The sequence below is a fragment of the Mustelus asterias genome, chromosome 19 (assembly GCF_964213995.1).
Source record: "Mustelus asterias chromosome 19, sMusAst1.hap1.1, whole genome shotgun sequence".
Lineage (NCBI taxonomy): Eukaryota > Metazoa > Chordata > Chondrichthyes > Carcharhiniformes > Triakidae > Mustelus > Mustelus asterias.
Genome location: NC_135819.1, coordinates 18,022,193 through 18,044,081, shown reverse-complemented (window position 1 = coordinate 18,044,081; position 21,889 = coordinate 18,022,193). Strand labels below are relative to the sequence as shown.

The window sequence follows — 21,889 nt, the reverse complement described above, 5'->3', positions numbered from 1 at the left end:
TGTTCTTTCATCCTCCAGCTTGCTCTCACTCTAACATCTGTGGGTGGCACAGTGGTTAGCACTGCTGCCTCACAGAGCCAGGGACCTGGGTTCGATTCCGGCTTGGGTCACTGTCTGTGTGGAGTTTGCACATTCTCCCCGTGTCTGTGAGGGTTTCCTCCCACAGTCTGAAAGATGTGCTGGTTAGGGTGCATTGACACGAACAGGCGCCGAAGTGTGGCGACTAGGGGAATTTCACAGTAACTTCATTGCAGTGTTAATGTAAGCCTACTGTGACTAATAAATAAACTTTTACTTTTCTTTGCTTTTATCCGTCCTGGGCCTGCTGCACTGCTCCAGTGAAGCTCAATGTAAGGCTGAGGAATGGCATCTCCATCTTTCAAGGGGAAAACTTCACAGTCTCCCAGACTCAACATAGAGTTCAACAATTTCAGATCATTAACTGCTCCCTCCCCACGTCATTTCCTTTTCTTCCAGACATTAGCACACTTGCTCTCAGCACACCGCCATTCCCTTTGGTCCTGCAAGACTAACTCTCCCATCATTCAATCTCCCACCCTATCACAGACCTTCCTTTTGTCCCTATTGCGCCCACCTCTTGCTCAAAACCAATCAGATTTGTAATCGGTAAGAGAATCAAGGATTATGGGGATAAGGCAGGAAAGTGGAGTTGAGGATTATATCAGATCAGGTCTGATCTCATTGAATGGCGGAGCAGACTCGATGGGCCGAATGGCCTACTTCAACTCCTCCTATGGTCAATCACATCTCCAACTTTTCGCAGCACTGATGAAGGGTCATCAACCGGAAACATGAATTCTGTTCCTCTCCCCACCACGGATGCTGACTGACCGGCTGAGTATTTCCAGCTTTTTCTACTTTCAGTGCTGGGACCACTGCCCTCTGAATTTATATTAATAATTCAGACTTTGGAATCAAAAATATATTTTCAAGTGACACCAGATTTGGGGTGGGGAGGGGAAGAGAGTCCATACATGGGAAGAACGGCACCAAAATTGCAAGGCAATAGATTTGAGAATGGACATATGACTGGGAAATAAATTTTAACACATAAATGTCAAGTATTACATTGAGGTAAGAAAAATAAGAGGGTCACATGTTGGTTGGAAAATAAAGAACCTTTAAAGTTTATTTATTTGTCACAAGTAAGGCTTACATTAACACGGCAATGAAATTGCTGTGAAATTCCCCTAGTCACCACACTCCTGGGTTGGCGTTAATGTTTGGGTTAATGCACCCTAACTAGCTCTAAAAGTGATGTGGGTTTACAAAGAAAACCAAACACGGGTGTTTATTTCTAGAGGGTCGAATTTTTAAAAAAGTGTGCTAAACCTGTAAAGAAATTTGCTTAGACCACACTCGGGGTGACTGAGTCCAGTACTGGTCGTTAGAGGCACTGGAGAAGATGCAACAAAGAGCGAGATCAAGAATGCGAGATTCTACCTATTAGGAAAGGATGGAAGGACTAGTTCTCCTCTCTCATGGAAAGCCCAGGCTGAGGGATGACCTTCCAAGTGTCTTTAACATCATGAAGGGTGTTGGTGGAACAGACACAGAGTGCGTTGCACTTGTGAGGAAGATCCAAAACCAAAGGCTATCAGTAAAAGATGGTCACCAAGTGACCAAACCTCTGCAGCTAGAGAAGGGTTAGGATGTGGGGCTTGCTATTGTACTCTATGACTTTATCTATTCCCTCACTGTTTAGTTACCCTTGTTCATTCAATTAGTCTGATCTTTGGTGTTACATATTGATTTTCTCTGCAATCTTATGTTGTTTTCACTAAAGGCAGCTGTTGGTTATTAGTTTAATGTTCTATTAGCTCAGAATGCCATTGCTCACACTTCAGTTTAGGTGCAGTCTATCTCAGCAGTATAGCTCCTTCCTGACCCAACACTGGTAGCGACAGCCCAAGGAATGGAATCTCACCCTTCCCGTATCTGCCTTTCAACCACACATTCACCTTTCTGTTCCACCTTAAGTTTTTTTAAGTTTATTTATTAGTGTCACAAGTAGGCTTACATTAACACCACAATGAAGTTACTGTGAAAATCTCCCAGTCACCACACTCCGGCGCCTGTTCGGGTACACTGAGGGAGAATTTAGCACGACCAATGCACCCTAACCAGCACATCTTTCGGACTGTGGGAGGAGCACCTGGAGGAAACACACGCAGACATGGAGAGAACATGCACAGACAGTGACCTGAGGTGGGAATCGAACCCGGGTCCCTGACGCTGAGAGGCAGCAGTGCTAACCACTGTGCCACCGTGCTGCCCCAATGTCCCTGATGTCAATTCGTTCATAGCTTGGGTGGCGATCTGGAAATTACCAACCATGGAGCTTTCCAATTTAGTTCCCATCTCCTGATATTTTCTTAGCAAGACCCCTCTCTTCTTTCTATCTTATTGGCCTTGACATGGATCACCCCATGTCCCATTTTCCCCGCCACAGTCAGGATCTCCCCACGCCACCCTGACTCCCAATCTGACTTCCTTTCAGTTGCTTGAAGGTATCACTTGCACTCAGGGGGAATTGAATATTTAAATACAAACCTGTACACCAGGTACCCATTCTTACACCAGCCACACCACAGAACTCCTGACATTCTCGGGAGGGACAAGCTGGATCTTGACAAAGATCTTCTCTGTGTAAAACCTGGCCCAGAACAATGCAATCACCCTCATAGCATCAGCCGGGCTTGAAGAACCTACTTTGGCAATGATTGTTGACTCGAACCATAAAATCATAGATTGGTTACTGAACAGAAAGAGGCCATTTGGCCCTTCACGTTCTTGCCAGCACACCGCAGGAACTATTTAATTAGAGCCGGGACCTGCCTTGCATTAAGTTGATCTTTCTCTACACCCTAGCTATAACGGTAACACTACATTCTGCACTCTCTCCTTTCCTTCTCTATGAACGGTATGCTTTGTATAGCGCGCAAGAAACAATACTTTTCACTGTACGCTAATACATGTGACAATAATAAATCAAACCAAAATAAATCTGCCTCCACGTTCTCGGGCAGTGCATTTCGGACGCTAACAACGGGATACATTTTAAAAAGAAGTTATTTCCTTTGTCACATTTGGTTCTTTTGCCAATAACTTTAAGTCAGTGTCCCAGCTATTACACTAAAGGAACAGGGATTCCTTAACCACTCCGTCTTGACGCCTCATGTTTTTCAATCGCTTTCAAACATCCTCCACCTTCTCTTCCCCAGGGAGAACAATCCCAGCCTCTCCAATTGATCCACGGAACTGATTCATTCCCAAAGCCAAAATTATTCCTGCACACCCGCCATACCTTTCCGAAAGTCTGTTCCCCAAGAACTGGATTCAACATTCCAGTTGAGGTGGAACCATAGCTTTGGAAAGGTTCATCCCAAGTTCCATGCTTTTGTAGTCTGCGTCTCTGTATAAAATCAGGGTCCTGTATGCCATTTTAGCCACTTTCCCAACCTGCCTTGCACATAGACCACCAGGTCTCTCTATCCCTGCACTGTAGAACTGTATCATTGAGTTTACATTGCTGCCCCTCATCCTATCAGACACTATCACTTCATACTTCTCTGCAATAAACTGTGTCTGCCATGCGCCTGCCCAGCCCACCTTGGGGTCGATCATGTTCTTACCAGCCTTACCGGTTTTGTCTCAGCTGCCAATCACAAAACTGTGCCCTGCGCACCAAAGTCCAAGTCGTTAATGCACATCAAAAGCAGATGGTCTTGTACCATCCCCCGGGCAAGCCCGACTCTTTACATTCCTGAAAAAATGAACATTCGCCAGAGTGAAGCCCATGGCATGAAGGGACATGATGTGGAGATGCCGGCGTTGGACTGGGGTAAACACAGTAAGAGTTTTAACAACACCAGGTTAAAGTCCAACATGTCTAACGTCCAACTTGTTGGACTTTAACCTGGTGTTGTTAAAACTCTTACTATGAAGGGACATTGACAGCATGGGTACAGAAGTTGGCATCCTGTTTCTGATCACTTGGCCAACCCTGGGACCCATGTTGTCCCAATGTCCTTCTTTCGATGGGCTTCCCACCTTGCTGACCAGTCGTGGGAGCAGCACTATTCTGTAATCTGCATCTCTCGAGCAAAATAGACTTGTCAAACAGAATGCTTAACCAAATGCCAACCATCTTTCATGCGCAGATAATATTCCAGTACAAAGGCGTTCCCGTCGGATGCTAACGCACAGTGCCTCTTTACCTGAAAGATTAGGATTCAGGAGACTTACCGGACGTTTTTCAGCATGTACAGTACTTCCAAGGGCAAGTGCGAGCTGGCTACGTCAAACTCAGTCAAGTCAGCCTCGAGAACAGAGGGTGGAGGCTCCTTTGGCTGCAGTGTGGGAACTTCCTTATTAATGTGCAAGAACCTGTGCGGGATAGGGTGGGGGGGGGGGGGGGGGGGGGAGGGGAGAAAAAAGATGCTTAGACGAGCTCGGATCGGAGACAGAGTGGCTCACACAAAGATGCATTCACGCAATGATGCACAGCTCTCGACACATCAAGTACATACACAAGAACGCCAATCGTTCAGAACTCCCAGCGCTACAGCGGAGTGTATTATTTCATTCCCACGTCCATGTCATAGAAGCTTACAGCATGGAAACAGGCCCTTCGGCCCAACTTGTCCATGCTGCCCAGTTTTTAACCACTAAGCTAGTCCCAATTGCCCGCGTTTGGCCCATATCCCTCTATACCCATCTTACTCACGTAACTGTGTAAATACTTTCTAAAAGACAAAATTGTACCCGCCTCTACTACTACCTTGTCTGGCAGCTTGTTCCAGACACTCACCACCCTCTTTTAAAAAACTGCCCTCTGGACCCTTTTGTATCTCTCCCCTCTCACCTTAAACCTATACCCTCTAGTTTTAGACTCCCCAGCCTTTGGGAAAAGATATTGACTATCTAGCTGATCTATGCCCCTCATTATTTTATAGACCTCTATAAGATCACCCCTCAGCCTCCTACACTCCAGAGAAAAAAAGTCCCAGTCTATTCCAGCCTCTCCTTATAACATCAAGTCCCGGGGGCATCCTAGTAAATCTTTTCTGCACTCTTTCTAGTTTAATAATATCCTTTCTATAATAGGGTGACCAGAACTGCACACAGTATTCCAAATGTGACCTGTACTTTTAAAAAAGATGTACTTGCATTTTTAATTTTGGCAAATTAATTATGTCACCAGAATTGAATTTTTTGATGCCTTTTTTCTGACGCCGCCTTCTTCAGAACCAAGGAATCCCTACTGTGCATATAGCAAGCCGGCGAAGGATGGTAATCCTGTTTTGTACAAACCCCAGCAATATTCAACATCTGGGCGAAGGAGCCACTGACACCAGGTTACAGCTGCTGTCCTCGAATCCTGCTCACCTGAAAGGCATCCTCCGCACACCCTTCACAGCTGCAGCCCCTGGCCCAAGAGGTTTGGGCAGGGGGTGGGGCGACAAAGCAAGAGGCTCCCAACCAATAAAAATGTCCTTGGTGCAGGGTTACTGAACAATTAAATCACTGTCAAACTCACGCCAGGTATTACATTAAGCTGCATGATCTTCCACCAATCAACACGCAAAGCCCGGGTCATGTGTGACCGGGCAGCATTCTAATCTCAATCCTCAGCTGTAACAAGGTTCCTGGTCAAAGGCTACAGATTATCACCAGTACCGCCGAGCGTCACTACCTCAGAGGCATTAACCCACCGGGAGGGACAGCACTTGCACTCATTCAGAAAACGCTTACTTCAAAAAGACACCAGAAAGTGGGAGCCTCCAGCACGCCACAAGGCTTACACATTTCAGAAATGATGTGTAGTTGCCGGCGTTGGACTGGGGTAAGCACAGTAAGAAGTCTCACAACACCAGGCTAAAGTCCAACAGGTTTATTTGGTAGCACGAGCTTTCGGAGCGCTGCTCCTTCATCAGGTGAGTGCCTGACTGCCCGTCAGAGTAAGTGTTTAGCACGATCATCGGTATATTCCCGTTTGCTGTCTACTGCAAGCATTATGCCGTTTTGGGGACGCAGTGAGAGTTGGCAACGGTAATTCCAGTCTTTTATCTTCACTTTACGGACACCTCGTTCCTCGAACACGGCAGCAGCATCTGGGGATGGCAGCTCAGTACGAACCACAGTAAAACACAACCCGAACTCCGCTCCAGTGACTTTTGGGGGTGGCAGCTCCTGGACAATGCAATTTCCCAGCAATATCTCTGGCAGTCCCCTGGCTGCGAATGAGGTCGCAGGCACGTGACAGCATACGGGGCATCAGAAAAAACAATGAATATGTACCCCTGGAACTGGACAATGCACCAAAAAGTCCCCAAACTACCAGCTCTCTGTATAAAGGGATAGGTGGTGATGAAGTGTACAAAACATGACTGTGCCTTTAACAAGGCAATCAAAACACAAAACTAATTAATAAAAGGCTTAAAAAAAAAACATGCTTTCTGAATGCATGTTTCAAAATTTCCTGTCCATTAAAGCTTTGTGGTCAGAATTACAACACAGTCAATTTGTTATATCGCTGCCTTTGCGATTTAACCGTTCAAGGTCTGCTTGGGGGTCAAGATTCTCTTCCACCAGGCTGATTCCGGAGATGGTGGGACTGATGTATGAGGAGAGATTGACATGGTTGGGATTGTTTTCACTGGAGTTCAGATGAACGAGGGGGGATCTCATAGAGACTTATAAAATTCTAACAGGACCAGACAGGGTAGATGCAGGGAGGATGTTCCCGATGGTGGGGAATCCAGAACCAGGGGTCACAGTCTGAGGATTCAGGGTAGACCATTTAGGACGGAGGCGAGGAGACATTTCTTCACCCAAAGAATGATGAGTCTGTGGAATTCATTACCACAGGAAGTAGTTGACGCCAAAACATTGAATGTATTCAAGAGGCGGCTGGATAGAGCATTTGGGATGAATGGGATCAAAGGTTATGGGGAGGAAGCAGGATTAGGCTATTGAGTTGGACGATCAGCCGTGACCGTAACGAATGGTGGAGCAGGCTCGAAGGGCCTCCTCCTGCTCCTATCTTTTATGGTTCTATGTTTAACTGTGCTGAAGGATCTCGATGGCCGTTTCACCTTCAGCCCCAATCCGGTCTGATTTAATCTCGCTGCAAACAAATGTTTAGTAGTACATAACTGGAGTAGTGCTGTAAAGAAAGGAATTTTTTTGTCAAAGCTTTTAAGAGATCATTGAGAAGTGCGTGCTGATTGGATCTACATGTCAACCAATCAGCACACTCTTCCCCTGCATGTAAATTTCTTGAATTCTCTTACATTGGTACTCTGGTGAAACTTCCTGATGAGTGCAAAATGAAAAGCTTCGACAAAGAAACCCTCCTGTTTGAACAAAGCAAATATTGCATAAAAGAACCCTCAGGAGCTTTGAGCGGCACAGTGGTTAGCACTGCTGCCTCACAGCGCCAGGGACCCGGGTTCAATTCTGGCCTTTGGTTAGCGTGCGTGCGTGCGTGCGTAGTCTGCACGTTCTCCCCATCTTGACGTGGGTTTCCTCCGGGTGCTATGGTTTCCTCCCACACTCCAAAGATGTGCTAGTTAGGTTGATTGGCCATGCCTAAATTGACAGCGTCAGGATAAGTACATGGGGTTGGTTACGGGGATAGGGCCTGGGTGGGATTGTTGTTAGTGCAGGCTCGATGAGCCGAATAGCCTCCTCCTGAACTGTCGGGATTCTATGAACTTCATCAGAACTTTTCTACATCAACACGTGGCAAATGTGCGATAGGAACAGGAGTTTATAAACTGGTGATACTGGCACATTACAGTTCCAACTTGGATTTGATACTGTGCTTACAACGCAAAATGCCCCAAGACACTCAAAAAAGGATGCTGCATCAAAACGATACTAACAGGAGAGGTAGATGCTGAGGCAATTCTTGTGGAGGTGGAGAAGGGATGAAACTTTAGAGCGTTGAGCTGGGAGCTGAGGGCAGTGCAGGCAGTAATGGGGGAGAATGTGTGAAGAGTTCACAAGGGGACAGGGGGAGGAATGGAGAATCGTGGAGAGATTGAAAGGTTATAGGAAGATGGGGAGGGGCAAGGCTGTGAGGGGATTGAAACTCTAGGGCGAGAATTTTAACTCTGGGACATTGGGAGACGGGGCAGTGTGTGGGGGGTGTGGGGTAGGGTATGGGCAGCAGGGTAACAGAGGGTGGAGAATGAGAGGCAACCCTTTGCAGTTCTGTTTGCAGGAGGAGACAATGGTGAAGATAGGAGATGGCCGGCGCACACAGAGAGGCAGAGGCCAGCGGTGGTGTACAATGGACATGAGGAGTGGGACGGCACGGTGGCAAAGTGGTTAGCACTGAGCGGACACGCACCGGGGGAGGGCAGAGCGGGCACGTGCCAGGGGGGAGGGAGGGAGGGCAGTGCGGACACGCGCCGGGGGAGGGCAGAGTGGGTGCACGCCGGGGGGGGAGGGGGGCAGAGCGGACACGCGCCGGGGGGGAGGGAGGGCAGTGCGGACACGCGCCGGGGGAGGGCAGAGTGGGTGCACGCCGGGGGGGGGGCGCCGGGGGAGGGCAGAGTGGGTGCACGCCGGGTGGGGGGGGGGGGAAGAGGGCAGAGCGGGCGCGCGCCGGGTGGGGGGGGGGGGAAGAGGGCAGAGCGGGCGCGCGCCGGGGGGGGGGGGGGGGGGGGGGAGGGCAGAGCAGGCGCCGGGAGGGGACGGAGGGCAGAGCGGGCGCCGGGAGGGAGCACCGGTGGAGGCGGAAAATACAAGACAATTTGAATACATTTCCTGGCTTTCTTCAGACCATTAAATAGCAAATTGGGTTTCATTTCGCAACTTTCCACACTGCATCGGAATTGCCTGACTGGAACCTGCTCAATTCCGTTACCATGATTGTTGGTGTTTGCCTCATTCTCTGTATCGAGAGAGTGTTTACTCATGGGATAAGTACCGTTTGGCAATGATCAGCATTTTCTGTTTCCTCTTCGCTCTTGGTCTTGACGTTCCAACAAAGGACGATGTGGATTGCGACACCTGAAAAGACGGAACAGCCCACGTTACAGTAAACCTTATACTTTACACAGCAGAGAGACAGAGAGAGAAGCTGCAGATCCAAAACACAGTCACTAAGCAATCCCAGTTCTCAAACACCTGAACATTTCTCAAATTAAGGAACGGAGTTATTGATAGTCAAGAAGGAATTATTTTATTCATAGAATCCTACAGTGGAGGAGGCGGCCATATTACACTGGGCACAGTGTAATTCACCATGTTATTCTACCGCATGGTGAACTTTGGAAGCTTCATTATGTTTCGGGTCAGGGGGAATTCACAAAAAAACCATGCAGTACATTGCTCATTGCAATGCGGTATGAACCATTCCAGTTAATTGATAACAAAATAATGTCACCAGTTACATTTCGCATCAAACGACATGATTGAGGTGTGCAAAGTTATGAGGGGCAGAGACAGAGTAGCTAAGAGAGAACTTCTCCCTTTAGTAGAGGGATCAATAACCAGGAGGAATGGATTTAAGATAAGGAATGGGAGAGTTCGAGGGGATTTGAAGAGAACCATTTTCACTCAGAGGGTGGTGGGAATCTGGGACTCGCTGCCTGAGAGGCTGATCGAGGTGGGAACCCTCAACATTTAAGAAGCATTTAGATGAGCAATTGAAATGCCAGAGCGTACAAAGCAATGGACCAAGTGCTGGAAAATGGGATTAGAATAGATCGGTGCATGGTGCAGACCTTCAGCCCATAGTGCAGACACGATGGGCTGAAGGGCCTCTTTCTATGGGTGTAAAACTCAATGATGAATGTCTATTTTTCCTGAAATATAACAAAGATCAGTCAGTGATCCAGCAGCTTGCTGATATCTGGTTGCAAACTTTGCAAACTGTCAAATCACTGACTTTTGTATTTCGGTTCAGGAAGAATAGACATTCATCATCGAGTTTTACAGGACAAAAAGAGGCCCTTCAGCCCATCATGCCTGCGCTGGCCATCAAGCTCCTATCTATTTGAATCCCATTTTGCTCGCATCCCCTCCCTCCTCCGCCCTCACCCGGGGAGTTTATTCAGCTGGCAGTTGAGCCACGCAGAGCAGAAACCGACCATGTCCAGAGGCTCAGGTTGCAGTAATTTAGTTGGTCTGGTCAGGCCTCTACAAGTGGCCTCAGGTTGGGAAGAGGGAGGGTGGTGGGGGGTGTCAGCCAGGGGTATGACTACTCATTACTCTCCCGCAGCGTCCTCGCCAACTGACAGGATCAAAGTCATGGTCAATGAACAGTCTGGGATAGGCTACCACACAGAGTCCTGACACCCACAGCACATCAATCCAGCACTTGGGGCTCAATATTTATGGAGAGGAGATAAAGTTGGTGAGAAAAACGTGTCAAGAGAATTCAAAGCTTTAACAGAAGGGAAAGCACCTCAGTCACAGTCACAGAGCAATACAGCACGGAAACAGGCCTTTCGGCCCAACCACTCCATACCCACCATGGTGCCCTCCCAGCTAGTCCCAATTGCCCGCATTTGACCCAATATCCCGCTACTCCTTTCCCCTCCATCAACTTATCCAAATGCTTTTTAAACGTTGCTATTGTACATGGACCATGGATTCTCCCCTTCCCACTGCAAGTTCCTCTCCAGCCCTGAGCAGATGTCCTGATGTAAAGCTCAGGGTTTTGAGGTATTAAATGCTTCAACGTAAAACTCCTCAAGGTCCAAATTTTTTCATTTCTAACACTGGGGTTCTTAGTTGTGTTTGACCTATGACGTACAAATAACTTGTACTTAAGAATTAAGCAGAATTTACTCAGTAGTAGTTTACATGTACGTAACCAGAAGCAGCGAAGACATTCGGGAGGCAAACCTTCAATCAGATTCAGTGAGTACCAGAGTTCGGAATCAGTGGAAATGCAAGTCGCAGACATATCAGCAGCTGACTAAATACTGGACTGACAACTCCCACATTGATTTGCTAGCAGCCCAATACGAGAGATTGAATCACCTCTCTGACCCCTACAAGGTGGCCTCTAGTGGAATGGGAACAAACCTCAGCAGAATCACCAGACCCGGACCCCCCCAGTCTGGAACATGTAGGTTGGGGAGAGACTAGGCAGAAGATAGAATCCAAACAATGCAGAAAGAGGCCATTCAGCCCATCAAGTCTGCACCATCTCTGCAGAAGAGCATCCTACCCAGGTTCAACCCCCCTTCCCTCCTCCCCCGCCAACTTCCCCTCTCTCCCCTCCTCCCCAATGTAACCCTGAACATTTACCATAATCCATCTAACCTACACATCTTTGGACACAGAGCAGCTTCTTCCCTGCTGTCACCAGACTTTTGAATGGTCCTATCATACATTAAGCTGATCTTCCTCTTCACCCTACCTGTAACTGCAACACTATTTTCTGCAGCTTATCCTTTTCCCCTATGTATTCTAGGAACAGTATGCTCTGTCTGTATAACGCGCAAGAAACAATTTTCACTGTATCCCGACAGATGTGATAAGAAGAAATCAAATAAGGGTAAATTTAGCACCGCCAATCCATCTCAATCCACCGATCCAGCACGTCTTTGGACTGTGGGAGGAAACCTATGCAGACATGGGAAGACTTGCTTTGATTTATGATTGTCACATGTATTGGTATACAGTGAAAAGTTGAAAGTTTATAAAGTTTATTTATTAGTGTCACAAGTCAGCTTACATCAACACTGCAATGAAGTTACTGTGAAATCCCCTAGTCGCCACACTCTGGCACCTGTTCGGGTACACTGAGGGAGAATTAAGCATGGCCAATGCACCCTAACCAGCATGTCTTTCAGACTGTGGGAGGAAACCGGAGCACCCGCAGAAACCCAGGCAGACACGGGGAGAACGTGCAAACTCCACACAGACAGTGACCCAAGCGGGAATCGAACCCGGGTCCCTGACGCCGAGAGGCTGTGCCACCACCCCCCCCCCCCCCCCAACCCCATCCCAGTCCCTCTTCTTTACCCCTACCCTATAACCGTGCAAATGTTTCCTCTTGGGATACTGATCCAATTGCCTTTTGAATCTCCCCCCACGCTCTCAGGACAATGCAGTCCAGATCCCGCTACTTGGCCTCATATCTCCCCTCAGCTGGACACGGGGAGAATGCGCAGACTCCACATACATACTGATCCAAGCCGGGAATCGAACCCTGTGAAGCAACAATGCTAACCACCGTGCCGCCCCAAAAGTATCGTTGCTTACGCGCTATACAAAGAAAGTATGCCGTTCATAGGGGAGAAGGAAAGGAAAATGGGCAGAATTAATGCGAGGTCGGTCCATTCAAAAGTCTGATGGCAGCAGGGAAGGAGCTGTTCTCGAGTTGGTTGGTATGTGCAAACTCCACAGACACCCAAGGCCGGAATTGAATCCGGGTCCCTGGCGATGTGGGGTGGCCGGTGGATGGCTTATAAAAGCTGAGACATTTGCAGATACTTCCTCCAATAGTCCAAACTAACCCCAGTATCTGGGCCAAACTCATCGGGGTTGAACCCCGAGGCCAGGGTTTCTGTCTGGAATTCACTCAGTAAGGCTCTGCAGATTAACCCTCAGCCAGACCACGTCCTTCGTACCTTTCTCATGATCTTGCGTCCGTAGAACATTACTTTGTCACGCTTTCGGAATCTGTATCTTGGAGTTTCCTGAGCTTGAATTCCTGAGAAATAGCAACAAATTCACACAGCCAATGAATACTCGGCAAAACTGGACAGATTAGACCTTGTTTCTCTGGAAAAAGTGAAGGCTGACATTTCTCTCTGGGATTCGCATTGACAAATATTCCGGGCAATAGCCACTCCCCGCGATAGAACTTAGTTTATTTTGATAGCCATTTTATTCAACACTTGAAGGATCTGTGAATGGGGATTAGTGAAAGCACCAGTTCACACGGCAGTGAGTCAGTTCCAACCCAGCATTATCACCCCGAGATAGACCTGACTAGCAGAGCTCAGGAAATGTTTGAAGAACTTGGCCCTAAATATCAGCCCTTGTGAGGCTCTACATGTAAATATTGGCACAAGGCCGGCGTTGGCACATTCCGAATTTGCAATGCCACTGGCAGGCTGCCAAAGTTAAGACAGGGTTTTTATTTTGTCAGAGCATACATGGATTTTAGACTCGTTTACATTCAGGTAAGTAAACTGGAACAGCCATACAAATAGTGTGGCGAGAAGTGCAGAGGTTGGGAATTCTGTGGTCACCTCCTGACTCCCCAAAGTCTGTCCACCATCTACAAGGCACAAGTAATGGAACATTCTCCATTTGCCTGTGCAGCTCCGACACTCGAGGAGCTCAATTCCATCCAGGACAAAGCAGCCTGGCTTGATTGGCACACCTTCCACAAATATTCATCCCTCCATCACCGACTCTCAGTGGCAGCCGTGCGCACCATCTCCAAGATGCAACTCACCAAAACTCCTTGGACAGCACCTTCCAAACGCACAACCTCTACCACTTAAAGGGTAGCAGACACATGGGAACACCACCACCTGGAGGTTCCCCTCCAAGTCACTCACCATCCTGACTTGGAAATATATCGGTCGTTCCTTCACTGTCGCTGGGTCAAAATCCTGGAACTCCCTCCCTAACAGCACTCTGGGTGTACCTACACCACACGGACTGCAGCGGGTTCAAGAAGGCAGCTCACCAACACCTTCTCAAGGGGCATTCAAGATGGGCAACAAATGCTGGCTTTGTCAGTGACCCTCATCGCATGAACTGTCAGGAGATACTGGATAGGTGCAGGAGATACTGGATAGGTGCAGGAAATATAGGGTTGTTGTAGTGGGAGACTTCAATTTCCCTGGTATAGACTGGAAATCGCTGAGGGCAGGGACTCTGGATGGGGAGGAATTTGTAAAATGTGTACAGGAGGGTTCGTTGGAACAATATGTGGACAGCCCAACTAGAGAGGGGGCTATACTGGACCTGGTGCTGGGGAATGAACCCGGTCAGGTCTTCAAAGTTTTGGTCGGGGAACATGTGGCAAATAGTGACCACAATTCTGTTAGCTTTAGGATAGTGATGGAAAAGGATGAGTGGTGTCCCAAGGGTAAGGTGTTGGATTGGGGGAAGGCTAACTTTATTGGGATCAGGCAGAAATTGGCAGCTCTTGATTGGGAGAGGCTGTTTGAGGGTAAATCCACATCTGGTATGTGGCAGTCTTTTAAGGAATGGTTGTTAGGGCTACAGGACAAGCATGTGCCTGTAAAAAAGAAGGATAGGAAGGGTAGGATTAGAGAACCGTGGATAACCAGGGAAATTGAGGGACTGGTCAAAAGGAAAAGAGAGGCGTATGTTAGGTCCAAGCAGCTAAAAACGGAGGGAGCTCTGGAAGAGTATAATGAAAGTAGGAAAATACTCAAACGGGGAATTAGAAGAGCAAAAAGGGGTCACGAAATGTTCTTGGCAGACAGGATTAAGGAGAATCCCAAGGCATTTTATTCATACGTTAGGAACAAAAGGGTTGTAAGGGAAAAAATCGGACCTCTCAGGGACAAAAGTGGGGACTTATGCTTGGAGCCCAAAGAGGTAGGGGAGATCCTAAATGAATACTTTGCGTCGGTATTCACTAAGGAGAGGGATGTGTTGACTGGGAGTGTCTCGGAGGGGAGTGTTGAACCGTTGGAGAAAATCTCCATTACAAAGGAGGAAGTGTTAGGTTTGTTAGAGAATATAAAGACTGACAAATCCCCAGGGCCTGATGGAATCTATCCAAGGCTGCTCAGGGAGACGAGAGGTGAAATAGTTGGGCCTCTGACGCAAATCTTTGTCTCGTCACTGGACACAGGTGAGGTCCCAGAGGATTGGAGGATAGCCAATGTGGTCCCGTTAGTTAAGAAGGGTAGGAAGGATAACCCGGGTAATTATAGGCCGGTGAGCTTGACGTCCGTGGTGGGGAAGTTGTTGGAGAAGATTCTTAAAGATAGGATGTATGCGCATTTAGAAAGGAATAAACTCATTAACGATAGTCAACATGGTTTTGTGAGAGGGAGGTCATGCCTCACGAACCTGGTGGTGTTTTTTGAAGAAGTGACCAAAATGGTTGACGAAGGAAGGGCCGTGGATGTTGTCTATATGGACTTTAGTAAAGCGTTTGACAAAGTCCCTCATGGTAGGCTAGTGAAAAAGGTTGGATCCCATGGGATAAAGGGGGAGGTGGCTAGATGGGTGGAGAACTGGCTTGGTCATAGAAGACAGAGGGTGGTAGTGGAAGGGTCTTTTTCCGGCTGGAGGCCTGTGACTAGTGGTGTACCGCAGGGCTCTGTATTGGGACCTCTGCTGTTTGTGATTTATATAAATGATCTGGAAGAAGGAGTAACTGGGGTGATCAGTAAGTTTGCGGACGACACAAAACTGGCAGGACTTGCAGATAGTGAGGAACATTGTCAGAGGCTACAGAAGGATATAGATAGGCTGGAAATTTGGGCAAGGAAATGGCAGATGGAGTTCAATCCTGATAAATGCGAAGTGATGCATTTTGGTGGGAATAATGTAGGGAGGAGCTACACGATAAATGGAAGAACCATAAAGGGTGTAGAGACGCAGAGGGACCTGGGTGTGCAAGTCCACAGATCTTTGAAGGTGACGTCACAGGTGGAGAAGGTGGTGAAGAAGGCATATGGCATGCTTGCCTTTATAGGACGGGGCATAGAGTATAAAAGTTGGGGTCTGATGTTGCAGATGTATAGAACGTTGGTTCGGCCGCATTTGGAATACTGCGTCCAGTTCTGGTCGCCACACTACCAGAAGGACGTGGAGGCTTTGGAGAGAGTACAGAGGAGGTTTACCAGGATGTTGCCTGGTATGGAGGGGCTTGGTTATGAGGAGAGATTGGGGAAACTGGGGTTGTTCTCCTTGGAAAGACGGAGGATGAGGGGAGACTTAATAGAGGTGTATAAAATTATGAAAGGCATAGATAGGGTGAACGGTGGGAAGCTTTTCCCCGGGTCGGTGGTGACGTTCACGAGGGGTCATAGGTTCAAGGTGAAGGGGGGGAGGTTTAACACAGATATCAGAAGGACATATTTCACACAGAGGGTCGTGGGGGCCTGGAATGTGTTGCCGGGCAAGGTGGTGGAGGCGGACACACTGGGAACGTTTAAGACTTATCTAGACAGCTATATGAACGGAGTGGGAATGGAGGGATACAAAAGAGTGATCTAGTTTGGACCAGGGAGCGGCGCGGGCTAATTGTTCCTGGTTTCTCGTTTCAAGGCTTCATTCTACGATCATCTTGCTGGTGCCAGTACAGAGTGAGACTGCGGATAGTTGGGAACCTGTCTCGGGGGCAGGGGATTCATATGGTGTTCGTGGAAGTGGAAATGACTAGGGTTGGGAAGCATTTTCCGATCGGGGCCATTGTGATCTCCTGGACTCGTTTCGATCGCCTCAGGGGGTCGGAGAGGAATTTCCCAGATTTTTTTTTCCCCATATTGGCCCTGGGGTTTTTCACTCTGGGTTTTCGCCTCTCCCTGGAGATCACATGGTCTGGAATGGGGGGGTGGGGGTAAGTTAATAGGTTGTAATGAACAAAGCATCGTAGCTGTGAGGGACAGCTCGGTGGATAGGATATTGGTATGTAGATAGGCTGGAAAATTGGGTGGGGATCCTGGATTCAGGATTCAATCCTGGACCGGGGAGCGGCGCGGGCTTGGAGGGCCGAAGGGCCTGTTCCTGTGCTGTATTGTTCTTTGTTCTTTGAACTAAAAGGAATAGCACCATATCGTACCTCAGAAATGTCCCAAAGCATTGTGCAAATAACAAACTGTTTTGAAGTCCAGTTATTGTTGCTATGGGGTTAAAACCCAACAACCAGTTTGAAGCACTGTTGCTATGAACCCTTCACCATCTGTGTGGAATCAGCAATTAAAACTACGACAGGACAAGAAGCTGCCTTTAAAGAGGTACGGGGGTAAAGAAAGGGCAAGCGACGCCAGAACTCCCTGACTGGCGAATAAGGAACAAGATAAAGCAGAAAAAAAGGGGGCGTAGGCCAGATTTCAGAGTGTGAACCAGGCTGAATATCGGTAGTTCAGAGGGCAACAGTGTCGCCTAGTACCCTTTATTTTATATCGTCCTTCCATGTTCTGGTGAGTTGTATACCTGGGGCAGTAGAGAGGGCCTTAAACTAAATGTTGTGGCAAGGGTTACATTTTGGGAAGATGTGATAACTGAAATAGAGAAGACAGAGTAAGGAAATGACACAGCGCGACAGGAAGGGACACTGTAAAACCTTCAGAGTGCATCAGCAGACAAGGTTAGAAGTTACAATAAAACGAAAAGGACAGAACTAAAGTCTCTGTAGCTGACTGCTATTCAAACACAAAACAGATGAACTGACAGCACAAATAGAAATAAAGCTAAAAGTTTATAGGCTTACATTAACACTGCAATCAAGTTACTGTGAAAATCCCCTAGTCACAAATAAATATGTACGATCTGATAACCATTACAGAGATATGACTGCAGGATGACAAAGACCTGAATATTCAAGAGCATATGACGCTTTGGAAGGACAGGAAGCCAGGAAAGGGAGGAGGGGTAGCTCTGTTAATTAAGGATGACATTGGTACGAGAGAGAGAGAGATGACCTTGATTCTGGTCACAGTAGGAAGTCTCCAACACCAGGTTAAAGTCCAACAGGTTTATTTGGAATCACGAGCTTTCGGAGCACTCACCTGGTGAAGGGGCAGCGCTCCGAAAGCTCGTGATTCCAAATAAACCTGTTGGACTTTAACCTGGTGTTGGAGACTTCTTACTGTGCCCACCCCAGTCCAACACCTGCATCTCCACGTTGTGGTTCTGGTGATCAAGATGTAGAACCACTTTGGATAGAGATATGAAATAGTCAAGGTGAGAAGTCACGGAATGATTGAAAGGCCCGTTCCATTCCCGCCTTGGGGTCATTCTCTATGTGGAATTTGCACGTTCTCCCCGTGTCTGCATGGGTTTCCTCCGAGTGCTCCGGTTTCCTCCCACAGTTCAAAAGACGTGCTGGTTAGGTGCACAGGCCATGCTAAATTCTCCCTCAGTGTACGATAGCACAGTGGTTAGCACTGCTGCTTCACAGCTCCAGGGACCTGGGTGCGATTCCTGGCTTGGGTCACTGTCTGTGTGGAGTTTGCACATTCTCCTCGTGTCTGCGTGGGTTTCCTCCGGGTGCTCCGGTTTCCTCCCACCGTCCAAAGATGTGCAGGTTAGGTTGATTGGCCATGCCAAAATTGCCCCTTCCGAGTCCTGAGATGTCTAGGTTAGAGGGATTAGTGGGTGGGATATGGGGATAGGGCCAGGGTGGGATTGTGGTCGGTGCAGACTCGATGGGCCGAAGGGCCTCTTTCTGCACTGTAGGGTATCTATCTATCTATCTACCTGGACAGGCGTTGGAGTGTGGCTACTAGGGGGTTTTCACAGTGACTTCATTGCAGTGTTAATGTAAGCCTTACTTGTGACACTAATAAATAAACTTTAAAAGGGGAACCACACTAGGATAGGGATGCAGAAAGAAATGATGGGGACTTGCGAGAATGTGGCAATAATTATGAGTGATTTTAATAGATTGGAAAAAGCAGATTGGCAAAGATAGCTTGGATGACGACTTAATTGAGTGTTTTTTGGACCTTAGAGTAGCATGTTTTAACAACAACCACAAAGGAGCCTATACTCGGTCTGGCTATGTACAATCAGATGAGATTAATTCATAACCTCATAGTGAAGGTGTCCCGAGGTAACAGCGATCATAATATGATTGAAATTCACATTCAGATCCAGGGAGGAGTGAATGAGACAAGTGCCTTAAACTTAAATAATGGGCAATTATGAGGGCATGAAGAGTGACATTTCAGCAAATATTTCAGAATAATCAGAAAAGATACATTTCTGAGAGAAAGAATGACTCCAAGGGGAGGACAAGGATAGTACTTGGGTGGGGTTGTGGTTGGTGCAGACTCAATGGGCCGAGTGGTCTCCTTCTGCACTCTAGGATCTTGTGATTCTATAACAACCATCTATGGCTAACTAAAGTAGTTAAAGATAGCATCAAATTGAAAGAAAAAGTGTACAATTCCGCAATGAGTGACAGGTCAGAAGATTGGACAGGACATAAAGAATAAAGAGTGATTCAAAGATTACAGCAAAGCTGAGAGTAAGAGTTTCTATAGGGGGATTAGGAGGGTAAATATGTGGGGTTATGGGGATAGGACCGGAGTAGGATTGTGGTCGGTGCAGGCTCGATGGGCCAAATGGCCTCCTTCTGCACTGGAGATTCTATGATATAGGCATTTATAAAGGAAAACAGTAAGTAAATTGAATGTTGGTCCTCTAGAGAGCAAGAATGGGGAATTAATAATGGAAGAAATGGCTGATGAATCGAACAGATATGTTTTCACTGGCGGGAATCCAAATAACACCCCAGAAATAATTGTGAATCAAGGAGTGAAAGGGAGGGAGGAACTTAAAACAATCACCAGGGAAAGGGGACTGAGCAAATTCTTGGAACTAAAAGCGGACAAGTCCCCAGGTCCCAGTGGATTTCATTCTGGAGTTTTAAGCAAAATGGCTGCTGAGAGAGACAATGCATTGGATTTAATTCCCCAAAATTCTCCAGGTTCTGGAAAGGTCCCATCAGATTGGAAAATAGCAAATGTGACTCCTTATTCAAGAAAGGAGGGAGACAGAGAGCAAGAAAGTACAGGCCAGCTGGTATAACTGGGGAAATTAACATGAGGAAAGGGCTGGAATCTATCATTAAGGAGGTTACGGCAGGGCACTTCGAAAATCGCAACGCAATTAAGCAGAATCAACATGGCTTTGTTGAAGGGAAATTGTGTTTGACTAATTTATTAGAGCTTGAGGAAGGAACAAACAACCTGGATAAAGGGGAACCTGTGGATGTGCTATACGTAGGATACCAGAAGGCATTTGCCAAGTTGGCTACTATGCAAGATATGAGCTGACGGTGCAGAAGGTAATATATCAGCATAGATGGAGAATTGATTAGCCAACTAGAAGCAGAGAGTAGGCATAAATGGGTCATTTTTGGGTTGGCAAGCGGTGACGAGTGGAGTGCCTCAGGGACCAGTGCTGGGGCATCAACTATTTCTAATTTATATCAATGACTTGGATGAAGGGATGGATGGTTGCTAAATTTGCTGAGTAAGTTGTGAAGAAGACATAAGGGCCAGAATTTTACCGGCACACCAGCCCCGATTCCGGGGGCGGGCAAGGCTGGGAGAACGGCATTCTCCGTTGGCCTCGGGCGGGATCGTGCAAAACCCGGGCAGACATGCCGGTAAAATTCCACCCGTGGAGTCTGCAAAGGGACATGGATTGGTTAAGTGAGTGGGCAAAAGATTTGGCATTGGGGTATAATAATGTGGGGAAAACGTAAATTTGTCCACTTTGGAAGGAAGAATCGAAAAGTAGCAAATTATTTAAATGGAGAGAGATTGCAGAACTCTGCGGTACAGAGCCATCTGAATCAGGAAATGGTGATACACAGGTACAGCGATTAGGGAGACAAATAGAATGCTGTCATTTCTTGCAAAGGGAATGGAATATAAAAGCAGAAATGCTTTGCTGCAGTCATGCAGGCTGTTGGTGAGGTTACATCTGGAGTACCGTGCACAGTTATGACCTCCTTATTGAAGAAAGGATGGAAATGGGTCAGATGCAGTTCAGAGCAGGTTCACTCAACTGATTCCTGGGATTGGGGGGTCGGGGGGGGGGGGGGGCTTAGAAGATTGAGAAGTGATCTTATCGAAACATACAAAATCCTGAGGGGACCTGTGACAGGGTGGATGCTGGAAGGATGTTCCCTCCTGTGGGAGAGACTAGAAACTAGTGGGGGGGGGGGGGGACACCGTTTAAAAGAGGTCTCCCATTTAATTAGTGCAGTCACCAGGCTGATACAAAACGCGATGGTTACTCGTGTTTCAATCATTTCGAACTTGTACGCAAAGGCCAACAAACAATGCTGGGGGCTTTTTGTGTAAGTAAAGAAAACTCTAATAAGCATTTTTGCCCAAAACATAAGTGAAATTCGTGATAAAAGTCAGATCTGGGTTTAAAATTGAGAGTGATGAGGAAGGAATTTGAATATATTTGATGAGGCTGATGGTGAGATCAGCCATGATGGCAGAACAGGCTCGAGGGGCTGAATGGCCTCCTTCCTGGCTCCTATCTCTAATGTTCTTATACATCTTTGCTGCTGTTGATAAGGTGGAGTGCCTTGACGGTGAAGTTGCAACGGGGGAAATGATTGAAAATGCATGGCCTCATCAAATATATTCAAATTCCTTCCTCATCATTTACAATTTTAAACCAGATCCAACTTTGAGCACAAATTTCACTCAAGTTGTGTGTCTTTTATAGCTTCTTGCATTCTGTGGTCAGCTCTGTGGTAGTCCTTGTTGAGTCAGAGGGCTGTGGGATGAAATTTAGACTATGTGCTCAAGTCTCTCTGCACGCAAGCATGAATCAATGAGTTCCGAGTCAGCGCTCTCACTGAGCCAAGGCTAACAAAGAGATATTGTGCGCAAAGAATTTCTTTTTCCTTCAGAGTACAAATCCCTTCCCAGTCTCTCTGGATGCCTGAGAATCCGTTCATAGAACCCCTAAATTGCAGAAGAGGCTATTTGGCCCATCAAGTCTGTGCCGACTCTCTGACAGAGTACCTTGCCCAGGTCCAGCTCCTGCCCTAACCCTGTAACCCGACATATTTACCTCACTAATCCCTCTAACCTACACATCTCAAGACACTGAGGGAGAATTTAGCGTGGCCAATCCACCTACCTTTCACATCTTTGGAGTGGGTGAGGAAACCGGAGCACCCGGAGGA

At 47.3% G+C, this 21,889-nt stretch overlaps 1 protein-coding gene across 1 annotated transcript in view; it reads right to left on the bottom strand.

Moving 5' to 3' along the window:
• Positions 1-21,889, bottom strand: part of pnpla6 (patatin-like phospholipase domain containing 6) — a 199,900-nt gene that overhangs the window by 144,911 nt on the left and 33,100 nt on the right. The window contains exons 5-7 of the mRNA XM_078235102.1: positions 12,627-12,709; positions 8,966-9,048; positions 4,270-4,410 (exon numbers count right to left, since the gene is read on the bottom strand). Coding sequence (XP_078091228.1) covers positions 4,270-4,410; positions 8,966-9,048; positions 12,627-12,709 — 307 coding nt within the window. The remainder of the gene's footprint in view (positions 1-4,269; positions 4,411-8,965; positions 9,049-12,626; positions 12,710-21,889) is intronic.